At 43.9% G+C, this 16,618-nt stretch overlaps 1 protein-coding gene across 3 annotated transcripts in view; it reads left to right on the forward strand.

Moving 5' to 3' along the window:
- Positions 1 to 16,618, forward strand: part of fndc1 (fibronectin type III domain containing 1) — a 256,905-nt gene that overhangs the window by 225,710 nt on the left and 14,577 nt on the right. For all 3 annotated transcript variants that reach the window (XM_078556838.1, XM_078556839.1, XM_078556840.1), the window contains 2 exons: positions 1,655 to 1,734; positions 4,904 to 4,933. In XM_078556838.1, coding sequence (XP_078412964.1) covers positions 1,655 to 1,734; positions 4,904 to 4,933 — 110 coding nt within the window. The remainder of the gene's footprint in view (positions 1 to 1,654; positions 1,735 to 4,903; positions 4,934 to 16,618) is intronic.

Genomic DNA, 16,618 nt, shown 5'->3' on the forward strand with positions numbered 1-16,618 from the left:
AGCAGCAGTGTGTACCATCTACAAGATGCGCTGCAGGAATTCACCAAGGCTCCTTAGACAGCACCTTCCAAACCCACAACCACTACCATTTAGAAGGATAAGGGCAGCAGATACATGGAACACCACCACCTGGAAGTTCCCCTCCAAGTCACTCACCATCCTGACTTAGAAATATCACCGTTCCTTCACTGTCGCTGGGTCAAAATCCTGGAACTTCCTTCCTAACAGCACTGTGGGTGTACCTACACTACATAGACTGCAGCAGTTCAAGAAGGCAGCTCACCACTACTTTCTCAAAGGCAACTAGGGATGGGCAATAAATGCTGGCTCAGCCAGCAAAGCCCACATCCCATAAATGAATAAAAATAAATCTACGAAGTTTTCAAATATTTCACTCAGGATGATGAACATACTTGATTTAACATTTAAGTTAGTGAGTATTTAGAGAGTATGGATGCAGCTGCTTCTGATTAAATGATTTATCCAGAGATCATTTTTGTCTTCTATGACAGAAGTATCCAGGGAATGTTACTTTCAGCCATCTATACAAATGTCTAAATTAAAAGCTGTGCATTTTCTTCTGAAACTAATAGAAAATGGAAGAAACTGTTCTTCCTGCCCATCCTCACCATAGCTCAGTGGCTTTAGCCACCTCCCACAGTGCCGAAAACCAGGACTACAGGTGCTGAGTTCTGTAGCCAGAACATGTCAAATTAGCTGTTCTCTGCTAGGGCTAGGGGCTGAGCTAAGGGAAATATAGTGCTAGCCACAGTTCCTGATAGCTGCCCTGCCTGGTCCGATGGGAAGTAAATGGCTGGTAAAAACAGGATTGTGTTCAACTGTGATGCTCTCTAGCATTGAATGTGTAAAGTTCGGCAAGAATGGCCACATATTTGAAGCACTATCTAAATTTGTGGAACAGTGTTCCAGCCATTGTCATCAGGAAGGAAGAAGAGAAATGATTTATTGGGTCTTTTTAATTAAGTCAATTATTATAACAACAATAACATGTATTTAACAGCTTTTGCTTAAAACACGGTCTTGAGGTGCTTTCGAAGTGTCAGGAAAAATGAATTTCAGGGAGTGACCAAAGACAGAATCAAAGATGGAAGCTTTAAGGAGGATCTGATAGTAGGAGAATGAGGCGAAGCAACAAGTGGTTGAGGGAGGGAATTCCAGAGTGTAGGGCTAGGTGGCTAAAAATACCGTTGCTAGTGAGGTGTGAAGCAAGGGGAAAATACACTAGAGCTTGAGAAACAGAGAAGGTTGTGGGCTGGAGGAGGTTATAGAGATAGGGAAGGAATAGGATCATAGCATGATTTAAACACAAGGCTGTGAGTTTTACCTCAGAGCCCTTACGGGGTGGGGGAGGGAAGATGTGCATTGCGTATTTTGCTGAGAGATTTTTGTGTTTTAATGAATCGCTACCTTATATTATCTGAGTATTCATTGGCATTGAGGAACTTTGTACTGGAAAATTTAAACACTCCTGATTGAATATTAGCTTTCATCTACTTTGATTCATTAAAATCACAGCCAAATGGAAGGGATATTATGGAATATGCTGTCAGTTTTAACTGGAATACTGGATCAGTATCTTGTAAGCCAAACTTGTGAGTTAAATAATTAATTGCTAATATTTGCTATCTTTCAGGTATTATTTTAAAATTCAAGCAACAAACCCATATGGTTACGGCCCCATCAGTGAAGCCTTGACTTTTGTGACAGAATCAGGTGATGTATGACATTTTCAAAATGATTATGGCTCTGGATTCACAACCCAGCGATTGATAATTTGGGTCAGGTTTTCAAATGTTACTATGCAAATTGTGAGATTCAGTTCAAATGTCTATGGTAATTTATGGGCTGGCATCAGGAAAGCATGACTGTGAAAGCTGCTGGAATGACATAAAACCTGCTAGTTTCACTAATGTGCCATCATACTCAGTCTAGCCTAGTGTGACCCCAGTTCCACATTATATGGTTGAATCCTGGCCTGAAATTTCTTCCTGGAGCAGAGCACCAAGAAAGTTGGGATGGGGAGGTCTACCACTATACACCTAGCCCTAAAACGGGGGCTCCATACTTTTTCCTGTAACCACCCCCTCACCCGCCCCTTTCCTCATAGGTGTCAGCCAGCTGCCCTCTTCTCATCCTGCCCATATTTAAAAGATGGATTGGAACATAATACTTTGGATGAATTCCCTTCTGTCCTGCCACAGTATCATTAACTCACAGCAACATCGGTATCTGGTAGGTAGAAAAGCCACTGTTACAGCAGGATATCTTATTTTCGATCCCCTTCTTCTACTACCTTCTGCAGCTACTGCTTAGGTACTGATAGGACTCATTCACAAGGATTCCTGCACTGAACTTTGCCACACCTTCAGTAGATTGTCCATTTCCAGTGCTTGAGCCAGAGCTGAAATGAAGCAACACTACCCCAGAAGTTGTGGGCTTCCTCTGCAGGGCAGAGATACTTCCACAGGTTCACCCTTGCTTTGTAGAATTGGCTTCACCCCAAGAAAACTGACCTTGACCCTGACCTCTGGCAGGAACAACAAAATTGAGGCCCTAATGCTCCAGTGGCTAAATAGCTACCCAGTTGTAGAGGTATTCAATGAAGAAGGAGGCTGGCATTTTCTCATGCCACCTAAGAATGGGCAATAAATGCAGCCAATGAAGTCACCCACATCACAGAAATAAAATTTAAAAATGCATAATGAATTTTGATCTTTACATGGAGCAATTCATAATGCTGAATATGTTTAGCAGTCACAGTAATAAAGTAAATTGCACTTTCCCCAATCCTAGCACAGTACTTGTTGGAGGACTGGTCAGAGATAAGCGCTGTGGTGCTAATTCCCCAACTCACTCTCCAATCTCCAAAGGCAGGATTGCTAAATTCCCTTGGTTCTTCAAATTATGCAGCATTTTGACCTAAAAGCTTTGCATTTGGTTGACCTTCCAAACCTTTCTAGCTGCTGTGAGGCCTTGCCCCTAGAAACTGCATATCAGGAAACCCTGGGCAGGGTCTACACAATTTCTGATTCATGCCATGACAATATTCTGGCGATAGTACTGAAGATTTGTGCTCCAAACTTGCTGCACCCCTAGCCAAGCTGTCCCAGTACAGCTACTACACTGGCATCCATCCGGCAATAACCTGCTCACATGCTCAGTTTGGATTCCTCCAGGGCCACTCAGCTCCTGACCTCATTACAGCCTTGCTTCAACCATGGACTGAAGAGCTCAACTCCAGATTTGAAGTGAAAGTGACTGCCCTTGACAGCAAGGTAGCATTTGACTGAGTGTAGCTGTGAGTAACTCGCCCCCTGACCCCCCCAAAAGCCGTCCACAATCTACAAGGCACAAATCAATGCAAGAACACATTTGGAAAATCAGGTCTCTAGAACTCCAAGTCATTTTTCAATATGCAACTGTGAATGTGAGAAAATTCCAAGTCTAATGTTTTTCTTTACTTGAGTAGTAGCTTCATAAAATCTCATAGCACACAAAGAGGTCATTTGGTCCAAAGAGTGTTGACTCTTTGAAAAAGCTGTGTAATTAGTTCCATTCCCCTGCCTTTTCCCTGTAGCACTGCAATTTTTTCCTTTGCAGCTATGTACTGTATCCAGTTCCCTTTTGAAAGTTACCATAGAATTTGCTTCCACTACCCTTTCAGGCAATGCATAATAACCCACTGGATAAAAGGAATCTCTTCTCTCCCTTCTTGCCAGTTACCTTAATCCATGTCCTCTATTTATCAATTCTTCTCCCAATGGAAACAATGAACCCAATGATGTCTACTTTGTTAAGATGGCAATAAAGAAACTGAAAGTAATATGCCCAGGTATGCTAATGATGCAAAGCTAAGTGAGAAATCAAGCTATGAGGAGGATGCAAAGAGGCTACAAAGGGATGTAGATCAGTTAAGCAATTAGCCAAGAAAGTGGTAGATGTATGGAAATGTGCAATTATTCACTTCAGTAGGAAGAATTGAGAATGTTTAAAAGACTAATGGCAAATGCTGGCTTTTGAGGGTATACAGATGCCCTTGTACATGAGGTCAGAGAAAGTTAACATATAACTACAGCAACGCTCAGGAAGGCAAATGATATGTTAGCCTTTATTGCAAAGAGCTTAGAGTATAGAAGCATAAAAAAACGCTATATTTATATAGTGCTTTTCATGACCACCAGATATCTCAAAGAGCTTTGCAGCCAATGAAGTACTTTTGAAGTGCAGTCAGTTTAATGTAAGAAGAATGCATGAGGTAAAAAAGTCTTGTTGCAATCATATGAGACTTCGGTGAGAGTACACCTGGAATATGAGATTGGTTCCTGGGATGAGAGGGCTGTCTGATGAGGTGAAAGTGAGTAGGATGGGCCCTATGTTCACTGGAGTGTAGAAGAATGAGAGGTGATCTCATTGAAAAGTATAAAATTCTTAGAAGGCTTGACAGGGCTGTTTGCCCTAGCTGGAGGTCCAAAACTAGGGATCATAGTCTCAGCATAAGGAGTCAGCCATTTCAGACAGAGATGGGGAGAAATTCCTTTACTCGGAGGATTGTCAATCTTTGGTGTTCTTTGGAGGGCTGTGAATGCTTAGTCGGTGAGTATAGTTAAGACTGAGGTGAACAGATTCATAGACACCAAAGGAATCAGTGGAAATGGGGTTAGGATGGTAAAGTGGAATTGATATAGAGGTTCAGACACTATCTTATAGAATGGCAGAGCAGGTTCAACAAGTCGTATTGCCTACTCCTGCTCCTCTTTCTTATGTTCTTACATTTCTACATTTTTATGTAATGAATGAGTTACTTGTCAATGTGTTGAACAGCTGTTTCATTAATGTCATCAAAATACCACCAGTATTTGAACATTGTTTTCTGTTCTTGCAGATGACCCACAGATTATTATCAGGCCACCTGGTAAGTGCGCCCAAACTCTCACTTGGAACATCTAATTGATTGTTTTGTAAGTTTGTGTAATTTATTCATTGACTGAATGTGGACATCATAGGCAAGGCCAGGATTTATTGCCCATCTCTAATTGCCCTTGAGAAAGTGGTGGTGTGTTGCTTTCTTGAGCTGCTGCAGTTCTGTGTGACAAAGGTACCCCTAGAGTGCTGTTAGGGAGAGAGTGCTGGGACTTTGATCCAGCAATGATGATGAAAAGATGATCTACTTCCAGGTGAGAAGGGTGTGTTACTTGGAGGGGAACATGGAGGTGCTGGTGTTTCCATATACCTGCTGCCTTTGTCCTTTTGGGAGGTAGAGATCACAGGTTTTAGGGCTGCCATCAAAGAAACCTTGGCAAATTGCTGCAGTGAATTTTGTAAATGGTTTAGGGGGAGGCAGTAGTATTGTCACTGGACTAGTAATCCAGAGACCCAGGATTACCCGTGGGGACCCGTGTTTGAATCCCACCACAGCAGATGAATTCAATAAAAATGAATTAGAAGTCTGATGATGACCATGGAAGGAAATAGGGAAGGAAATCTACTGTTCTTACCTGGTCTGGCCTACATGTGACTCCAGATCCAATGACTCTTAAATGCCCTCTCAAATGGCCAAGCAAGTCACTCAGTTGTGTCAAGCCACTAAAAAGTCTAAAGGGAATGAAACCCAGATGGACCACCCAGCATCAACCTAGGCACCAGAAACGGCAACAGCAAACTCAGCCCCATCAACCCAGCAAAGCCCTCCTTATCTGGGGGCTTGAGCCAAAATTGGGAGAGCTGTCTCACAGATTAGACAAGCACCAGTCTGACATTGTCTGTAATGTACGATTCTGTGAGTATGACTATGTCCTAGCCACCACCACCATCATCTCTGGGTGTGTCTAGTACCACTGGTAGGACAGACAAACAAGACGTGGCGGCACAGTGGTATACAGTTGGGAGGGAGACCTCAACATCAACTCCAGACCCTTATGGCATCAGTTCAAATATGGACAAGGAAACCTCCTGTTGATTACCATGTACCTCCAGCCCCCCATCCCACCCCCTGGCTCAACTGATGAATCAGTGCTCTTCTCATGTTGAACATACTTGTAGGAAGCACTGTGGGTGGCAAAGGCACAGAATGCACTCTGGGTGGGGGACTTCAATGTCCATCACCAAGTGTGGCTCGGTGCAGACTGAGCTGACTGAGTCCTAAAAGACATAGCTGGGTCTGCGGCAGGTGGTGAGGGAACCAACAAGAGGGAAAAACACATTTGACCTCAACCTCACCAACCTGCCTACTGCAGATGCATCTGTCCATGACAGTATCTGTAGGAGTGACCTCCGCAGTGGAGATGAAGTCCCGTCTTCACGCTGAGGACAACTTCAGTCATGTTGTGTGGCACTACCACCAAACTAAATGGGATAGATTTCGAACAGATCTAGCAACTCAAGATTGGGCAACCATGAGGCGCTGTGGGCCATCAGCAGCAACAGAATTGTACTCAACCACAACCTGTAACCTCATAGCCCAGGAAATCCCCCACTCTACCATTACCACCAAGCCAGGGGATCAACTCTTGTTCTATGAAGAGTGCAGGAGGGCATGCCAGGAGCAGCGACAGGCATACCTAAAAATGAAGTGTCAAACTGGTGAAGCTATAACACAGGACTACGTATGTGCCAAACAGCATAAGCAAAAAGCAATAGACAGAGCTGAGCAATCCCAAAACCAACGGATCAGATCTAGTCTCTGCAGTCCTGCCACATCAAGTCATGAATGGTGGTGGACAATTAAACAGCTCACTGGAAGAGGAGGTTCCGCAAATATCCCTATCCTCAATGATGGAGGAGCGCAGCACCTCAGTGCAAAAGATAAGCCTGAAGCATTTACAAAATCTTCAGCCAAAAGTGCGAGTGGATGACCCTTCTCGGCCTCCTCATGAAGTCTTCAGCATCACAAATGCCAGTCTTCATCAAGAAATGGCTGAAAGCCATTTACTGCAAAGGCTGTGGGCCATGACAATATTCTGGCGATAGTACTGAAGATTTGTGCTCCAAACTTGCTGCACCCCTAGCCAAGCTGTCCCAGTACAGCTACTACACTGGCATCCATCCGGCAATAACCTGCTCACATGCTCAGTTTGGATTCCTCCAGGGCCACTCAGCTCCTGACCTCATTACAGCCTTGCTTCAACCATGGACTGAAGAGCTCAACTCCAGATTTGAAGTGAAAGTGACTGCCCTTGACAGCAAGGTAGCATTTGACTGAGTGTAGCTGTGAGTAACTCGCCCCCTGACCCCCCCAAAAGCCGTCCACAATCTACAAGGCACAAGTCAAGAGTGCGATGGAGTACTCTCCACTTGCCTGGATGAGTGCAGCTCCAACAACACTCAAGAAACTTGACACCATCCAGGACAAAGCAGCCCACTTGATTGGCACCCCATCCACAAACATTCACTCCCTCCACCAATGATGCACAGTGGCAGTGGTGTGTACCATCTACAAATGCACTGCAAAAACTCACCAAGCCTCCTTAGACAGCACCTTCCAAACCAACGACTGCTGCCATCTAGAAGGACAAGGGCAACAGACAATTGGGAGCACCACCACCTGGAGGTTCCCCTCCAAGCCACTCACCATCCTGACATGGAAATATATCGCCGTTCCTTCACTGTCACTGTGTCAAAATCCTGGAACTCCCTCCCTAACAGTACTGTGGGTGTACCTACAGCACATGGACTGCAGCTGTTCAAGAAGGCAGCTCACCACCATCTTCCCAAGGACAATTAGGGATAAGAAATAAATGCTGGCTTAGCCAGCGATGCCCACATCCCATGAACAAATAAAACAAAAACACTACAGCCATGGTGCACCAGATTGGAGAGAATGTGTGTTTAAGGTAGATTGGGTGCCAACTGAGCTTTGTCCTGGATGGTGTCAAGCTTCTTAAGTGTTGTTGGAACTGCATCCATCCAGACAAGCAGAGTATTCCATCACAACCCCGAATCGTGCCTTGTAGATGGTGGACAGGCTTTGGGGAGTAAGAAGATGAATTACTCGCCACAGAATACCTAGCATCCAACCTGCTCTTCTAGCCACAGTATTTACATAGCTGATCCGGTTAAGTTTCTACTCAATGGTGATGTTGATGGTGGGATTCAGTGATGGTATTGCCTTTGAATATCAAGAGGCAGTGTAAAGAATCTTATTGGAGATGATCATTGCATGGCACTTACATCATGCGAATATTATTTTCCACATATCACCCAAGCTGTATGTTGTTCAGGTCATAAAGTCATAATGGCATAGAATGAGGCTATTCGGCCCATTGAGTCCACGTCGGCTCTCTAGAGAAATCCAATCTGTGCCATTGCAGTATGCAGGCGCAGATCATTATGCTATATGAGAAGTTGCAAAGAAAACTGTGCATTTGAAATTATCCCTACTTTTGACCTTATAATGGAGGGAAGGTCATTGAAGCAACTGTAAGTGGTTGGGCCTAGGACACTGACCTGAGGGAATCCTGGAGCGATGTTCTGGGGCTGTGATGATCAGCATTGGAGAGTCTTTTCCCTGATTTCCAATGACGTCAGTTTTACTAGAGCACCTTGAAGCTGCATTCGGGCTGTCTTATTATCAAGGGCAGTCACTCTTACCGTACTTGTGGAATTCATCTTTTTTGTCCATGTTTGGACATGTAATGAGGTCTGGAGCTGAATGGCCCTTGAGGAACAAACACTGAGCATCACTGAACATGTTATTGATGAGTATGTGGCACTTGATGGCACTGTCGATGACCCTTTTCATTATGTTGAGTGGAGAGGAATGGGGGAGTAATTAAATGGGTTGGAATTTTCCTGCTTTTTGCACATTGCTGGGTTGATGCCAATGTTGTAGCTATTCTGGTAAATGCAGAGTCAGTTCTAAAGCACAATTCTTCAGCACCACAGCCAGAATACTGTCAGTGCCCAATGCCTTTGCTGTATCCAATGCACTCTGTCATTTTGTGATATTATATGCATTGAATTGAATTGGCTTCAAGACAACTCTGTGATGGAGGAGGCTAAGGTTAGATCGTCCATTCAGCATTTCTCACTAAAGATGGTTGCAAAAACTGCAGCCTTATCTTTTACATTCATAAATTGGGCTCTGCCATCAAACTACGCCATCAGCATATCCGATATGTGATCTCTGCACTTTTCTGACTGTTAAGGGAATCATAGATAAATATGGCATAGAAGGAGACCATTCTGCGCATGTGTCTGCATTGCCCATAATAGGGCTCCCTGGCCTAGTCTGACTTTCTAACTCTTAGTCCTGTTGCCTTGTATGTTATGGTACTTGAAGTGCATATTTTATTTTTACTTCTTTCACAGGATCTGGACATCGCTGTCTAGGTCAGCATTTGCTGCCCACCCATAATTACCCTTGAGAAGGTGATGGTGAGCTGCCTTCTTGAACCGCTGGAGTCCATGTGGTTTAGGTACACCCACAGTGCTGTTAGGGAGGGACTTCCAGGATTTTGACCCAGTGACAGTGAAGGAACAGCGATATATTTCCAAGTCAGGATGGTGAGTGGCTTTGAGGGGGACTTGCAGGTGGTGGTGTTCCATGCATCTGTTGCCCTTGTCCTTCTAGATAGTAGTAGTCGTGGGTTTGGAAGGTGCTGTCAAAGGAGCCTTGGTGAGTTTCTGTAGTGCATCTTGTAGATGGTACACACAGCTGCTACTGTGCCTCAGTGGTGGAGGGAGTGAATGTTTAAGGTGGTGAATAGGGTGGGTTGCTTTGTCTTGGATGATGTTGAGCTTCTTGAGTGCTGCTGGAGCTGCACTCATCCAGGCAAGTGGAGAGTATTCCATCACACTCCTGGCTTGTGCCTTATAGATGGTGGACAGGCAGAAGGTCAGTTACTAGCCACAGAATTCCCAGTCTGCTCTCATAACCATAGTATTTATATGGCTGGTTCAGATCAGTTTCTGGTCAGTTGTAACCCCCAGGACATTGATAGTGGGGATAGCAATGTCATCGAATATCAAGAGGAGGTGGTTAGATTCTCTCTTGTTGGAGATGGTCATGCTTGGCACTTGCGTGGTGTGAATCTTGCTTGCCAATTATCAGCCCAAGCCTGAATCTTGTGCAGACCTTGCTGCATATAGGCCCACAGGAGTATAAAAGGTGCTGGGGTGAAATTAAAAAGGAAATTAGGAATGAAAAGAGACACATTAAAATTTATTGGCAAATAAAATCGAGGATAATCCAATGATGTTTTATAAATACACAAAGAGCAGTGGAAAAAGCGTCAATGAAAGACCAGAAAGGTAACCCTGCATGTTGAGGCATGTGTCTCCATAAAAGATGGTATTATGCAGACATTGTAGTTAAGGAGGAGTGTGAAATATTGGATGGTGTAAACATAGTGAGAGAGAGTTTAGTATCTCTGAAAGCATGTAAATCACCAGGCCTAGATGAAATGTATCCCACGCAGCTAGGATAAGCAAGGGAGGAAAAAGTGTAGGTTCTGACCATTTTTTTCCAATCCTCTATGACTACAGATATGGATCCAGGGGAGAAGAGAACTGCCAAAGTTGCACCTTTGTTTGAAAAGAGAGAGATGAATAAGTGGGGCAACCTGACCTAGCTGGTGGGCAAATTTATGGCAAAAATTCAGAGGGACAGCATTAATTCTCATTTAGAAAGGCATGGATTAATCCAGGATAGTCAGCATGGATTTGTTAAGGGAAGGTCATGTCTAACCAACTTGATTGAATTTTTTGAGGAGGTAACAAGGTGGATCGACGAGGGTAGAGTATTTGATGTAGTCTACATGGATTTTAGCAAGGCTTTTAACAAGGTTCCACATGGCAGATTGTTGAGAAAATTAAAGGCCATGGGGTCCAAGAGAAAGTGGCAAGTTCAATCCAAAATTGCTCAGTGGCAGGAAGCAAAGAGTAGTGATCGATGGGCGTTGTTGTGACTGGAAGATTATTTCCAGTGGGGTGCTGCAGGGCTCAGTACTGGATCCCTTGCTTTTCACGGTACATAATCAATGATTTGAACTTCATTCTACGGGGTATGATTAAGATGTTTGCAGATGATACAAAAATTGGACATGTGGTTGATAGTAAGCAAAAACGCTGTAGAATGCAGGAAGCTATCAATGGACTAGCCAAAGGAGCAGGAAATTGGCGAATGGCATTCAATCCAAAGAAGTGTGAAAGAATGTATTTTGGGAGGGCAAACAAGGCATGGAAATACACCATAAATGGTAGGATACTGACATCACTGGATGTATCTACACCACATGGACTTCAGTGTTTCAAGAAGGCAGCTCACCACCACCACCACATAAAGGCCAATTAGAGAAGGGCAATTAGGGATGGGCAATAAATGCTGGTCTAGCCAGCAACGCCCACATCCTGTGAAAGAACAAACAAAGTACTGATAAGTGTAGAGGGACCTTGGAGTGCTGTCCACAGATCCCTGAAGATAGTAGGACAGGTAGAGGAAGTGGTTAAGAAGGCATAAGAGATTCTTTATTTGCTATGGCATAGAATATAAGAAAAGGAGGTATGCTAGAAATGTATAAAACAAACTAGTGAAGCCACAGCTAGAGTACTACATGTAGTTCTGGTCACTGCATTACAGAAGGGATGTTATTAAGATAGAGTATAGAGATTTATGAGGATGTTGCCAGTGTTGTGATATCACTTTAAGGGAAATAGAAAGTAGCCAGGATGTAGAGCAGCAGGTGACCAGCAGCTAGTAGTGTGTGTAGTGTGATGTAGGAATCGTAGCTGTGCTCTCCACTTTAGTAATAGTTGCTGAATCCATGAAGTAGATCCATCTAATGAGCCATTCTGTACTGTATCTTCAAATAAACTGAACCTACATCTAGTTAACTAGTGCTGTCTGTAATATTTGGTAAGTTTGTGTAAAGCAAACATAGGAATGCAACAAAAACAAAAATTTCTGGACAAACTCAGCAGGTCTGACAGCATTTGTGGAGAGGAAGACAAAGTTAACGTTTCGAGTGCATATGACTCTTCATCAGAACATCCAAAAGAGAGTCTAAGCATTCAATGTAAGCATTTAGCAACCTGAAGAAATGAAGATTGTCTTAAACAATGACATGGAAGAACAGCAGAAGAAACTCAAGGAAGCTCTGCTGAATTACAGAATTCAAGATGAAGTGAGTGAGCTTCGCAAAGAAAAGGAAAACCTGTTGAAAGACCTTCACACACTACAAGGATCCCTCAGGTCAAAGTTTGTTCCTCTGAAAAATTACGCAGAGAAACAGGAAGAATTTAACGTCACTCTGAACAAACTGAGCCCTACACATTTTCTGGTTATCCTCTTCCCATTGATATACTTAACAGAATATCTTGGGATTTTCCCTACTTTTACCAGCCAGAGCTTTCTCATATCCCCTCTTTGCTCTCCTAATTGCTTTCTTAAGCTCCACCCTGTACTTTCTGTACTCCACTAATGCCTCCGCTGATTTGCTTCCCTTGTACCTGCTAAAAGCCTCTCTTTACCTTCTCATCATATCCTGAATATCTCTGGTCATCCATGGTTCTCTGGGCTTGTTACTCCTTCCTATCATCCCAGAGGGAACATGTTGAGTCTGTACCCTCCCCATTTCCTTTTTGAACGCCCCCCACTGCTCTTCTGTAGATTTCCCCACAAGTAGCTGTTCCCAGTCTACCTTGGCTTATTTTACTAAAATCTGTTCTCCCTCAATCCAAAACATTTTTTTGCAACTTGTCTATTTCTTTGTCCACAACAAGCTTAAATTGTACCATGTTGTGGTCACTATCACTAAAATGCTCTCCCACCACCACCTCAGCCACCTGTCCAGCTTCATTCCCCAGAATTAGGTCCAGCACTGCGCCGTCCCTTGTTGGACCCTCTACATATTGACCTAAAAAGTTCTTCTGTACACATTTCAAGAAATCCACTCCATCCAAGCCCCTAACACTTTGTCTATCCCAATTAATGTTGGGAAAGTTGAAATCACCTAATATAACTACCCTATTGTTATTGTTTTTACACACCTCCGTAAATTGTGCACATATTTGCTCCTCAATTTCCCGCTGACTATCTGGGGTCTATAATAAACACCTAACAATGTGGCTGTCCATTTTTTATTCCTAAGCTCTGCCCACAAAGCTTCATTCGATGCCCCCTCCAAGATATCATCTCTCCTTACTGCAGTAACTGACTCCTTAACTAATAATGCAATGCCTCCTCCTCTTTTACCCTCTCCCCTGTCTCACCTAAAGATTCTATATCCTGAAACGTTGAGCTGCCAATCCTGCCCCTCCCTCAACCACGTTTCTGTTATGGTTACTATATCACAATTCCACATGTCAATCCTCACCCTTAACTCATCTGTTTTACCTGTAATACTCCTGGCATTAAAATAGAGGCTATCCAGCCTTGCCTTACTTCCCTGAAACTTAATGCAGCTGTACTCCCTCTAACTTGTTTTACTGTATTATGATGTGTCCCTATTCTGCTAACATTCTGTGTCCCCTCCCCCTGCCGAATTAGTTTAAACTCCTCCCAACAGCACTAGCAAACATGCCCGCAAGGGTGTTAGTCCCGCTCTGGTTCAGATGTAGACCGCCCCACTTATACAGGTCCCATCTTCCCCAGAAACGCTCCCAGTGATCCAGGAATCTAAAACCCTCCCTCCTGCACTAACTCTTAAGCCATGTATTCACCTGCGCTATTCTCCTATTTCTGTGCTCACTAGCACTGGGAGTAATCCAGAGATACAACCCGAGGGGTCCTGCTTTTCAGTCTACTGCCTAACTCCCTGAATTCTTGATGCAAGACCTCATCCCTCTTTCTACCTATGTCATTGGTACCAACAGGTTTCATCACCTCTGCTCTATCACCCTCCCCCTTCAGGATGCCCTGCAGCCGCTCAGTGACATCCCGGACCCTGGCACCAGGGAAGCAACATACCATCCTGGAGTCACATTGATGGCCACAGTATCGCCTATCTGTTCCTCTGACTATAGAATCCCCTATTACTATTTCTCTTCCTCCCCTCCTGTACAGACAGGCTGCTTGTGGTGCCAGAAGCTTGGCTCTGTCTGCACTCCCTGGAGGAACCAGCACCTCATCGGCCACCAAAATGGAATACCAATTTGCGAGCAGGACCCCAGGGGACTCCTGAACTACCTGTCTGTTTCTCTTGGACTGCCTGGTGGTCACTCATTCCTTTCCTTCTCAAGTCCCTTCAGCTGCGGTGTGACCACCTCTCTAAACGTGCTATCCACGATGCTCTCAGACTCACAGATGCTCCACAGTGTCCCCAGCCGCCGTTCCAGCTCTGAAACTCGAGCTTCCAGGAGCTGCAACTGGACACACTTCCTGCACACATGCTGATCCCGGGCACTGGAAATGTTCCCGGCTTCCCACATGGAACACAAGGAGCACACCACGGCTTTGAGCTCTCCTGCCATGACTTATCCCTTTAAATTAAACCTTTTAAATCAATTACTCTAGGGCCCTTCTTTCCTGATCCTCATTACTACAGAATATACAAACTATAAACCACAAAAAGACCTTAAACTATAAGCAACAACAGTAACAAATACTTACCCGACCTTACCCACTACTTACCAGTCATTTCTCTCCCTTGCAGCCTCTACTGCTGCAGCAGGGCAAGACCACTCTGAAGATTTAAGAAGTTGGATAGCAAAGAAAAAATGCAAAGAGCACCTCTTCCCCTCTGCACCAAATTCCCACTGTGCATCAAATTGTCAATACCCACACTCACTCTGGCTGTGTCTCACTCAGGATGAGGTCTCTCCCCTGCTCATGTACAAGCTCATTGATCACTAAGAAAAGTTGTCTGGACAATCAACTCTTATAACACAACCCATCTTTTTTACTGCTCCCTCATTTTTTTTGTCACCACAGCTAATCCTTTCCATACACATCTCAGTCTGGAGTACCTACCCATTTAAGACATCAATAGGTACTAGCTCTTCTTGCTGTGGCTGGGCATTGTGGGTAGGTGTTCTTATATCTGGAATCCCTCCCTAACAGCACTGTGGGTGTACCTATACCACATGGACTGCAGCGGTTCAAGAAGGCAGCTTCCATCACCACCACCACCTCGAGGGCAATTAGGGATGGGCAACAAATGCTGGCCTAGCCAGCGACACCCACATCCCATGAATGAAGAAATAAAATTAAAAATGGGCAATAGGCGTTTCTGTGGTTGGAAGGTGATTTCCAGTGGGGTTCCACAGGGCTCAGTACCATGTCCCTTACTTTTCATGTGTACATGTCAATGGTTTAGACTCAAATGTAGGGGTATTGAGTAAGAAGTTTGCACATGACACAAAAATTGGTCATGTGGGGAATCATGAGAATGACAGCTATATTCTGCAGGAAGGCATCAATGGACTGGTTGTGTGGGCAGAAAAATGGAAGATGCAATTCAATCTGGAGAAATGCATTTGGGAAGAGCAAGCAAGGGAATACACAATAAATGATGGGATATTGAGAAATGTAGAGGAACAAATGAATCTTGGACTGCATGCCCACAAATCCCTGAAAGTCACTGGACAGGTATATGAGGTGATCAAGAAAGTATATGGGATACTTTATTAGTTGAGGCCTAGAATAAAAGAGCAGGGAGGTTATGCTAGAACTGTAAAATACTTGTTAGGCCACAGCTAGGTCACTGGATTTTGGAAGGTGGTGATTGCACTGGAGAGGATACTTGAGCTAATCTATAAGGCTACGGACCAAGAACTGGAATGTGGGATTAGGCTGGACAGCCCTTTTTGGCTGGCACAGACATGATGGGCCAAGTGGCTGCCTTCTAGACTCTAAGTTTCTATGATTCTATGACAGGTTTGTGGAAATGAGATCTCAGATCAATTTGGATGGAGCTATGGCCGTGTAGTCTAGATGGCACAAACACCCAAACGTCATTTAGCTAACACAATAGGAAGTGTGCGCCAACCTTTCTGTTTCCTCTGTATGGCGTACCCACAAACCACTTGTGATGTGGCATTGAAGAACTTACAAAAGGCCTTCCTCTAGTATGAGATTGATAGCAATTTAGCAGTGAGATTTATTTATTAATTGAACTAAAATTTAAATCAATTGTTTGCTTGCTCCCACATTGTGAAACATCACAACAGAAATTATGAAAATATCATTCCTAAGGATCAAACTGGATAGGGAATGAGGTTATCAAATGGGAGGTTTCCAAATAATGTGTTAGTTCATGGTTAGTCTTTCCTTCATTGTTAGGATAACAAAATGTGTAATAATGTTTTTCTACAATCTATGTATATATAGCATTGAAGTTTCATGGTATTGTTAATTTAAAAGAACTTTTTTTGTTCTATCTTCTATCTTGAAGCTTAATGGTACCGTTCAGTCTGGCTTGTGATGGCTTGCTAGTATTGGTTACCATTATCAATGGTTAATGTTGGCACATGTACTCAGACAAGGCATAAATCTCCCAGGCACTGCTTCTCACAGCCCGGGTAAACTGCAGCTTTTAAACTTCACACCTTGGCATCACACCCTCCCTGCTTCATGACAGCACAGAAAACTGGCATATACAGAATCAGGACATTAACATCGGGACCAGCTGCACAGGTGCAGCGGGATGTCAAAAGATTAAGA

Source organism: Cetorhinus maximus, chromosome 14, assembly GCF_964194155.1.
Source record: "Cetorhinus maximus chromosome 14, sCetMax3.hap1.1, whole genome shotgun sequence".
Lineage (NCBI taxonomy): Eukaryota > Metazoa > Chordata > Chondrichthyes > Lamniformes > Cetorhinidae > Cetorhinus > Cetorhinus maximus.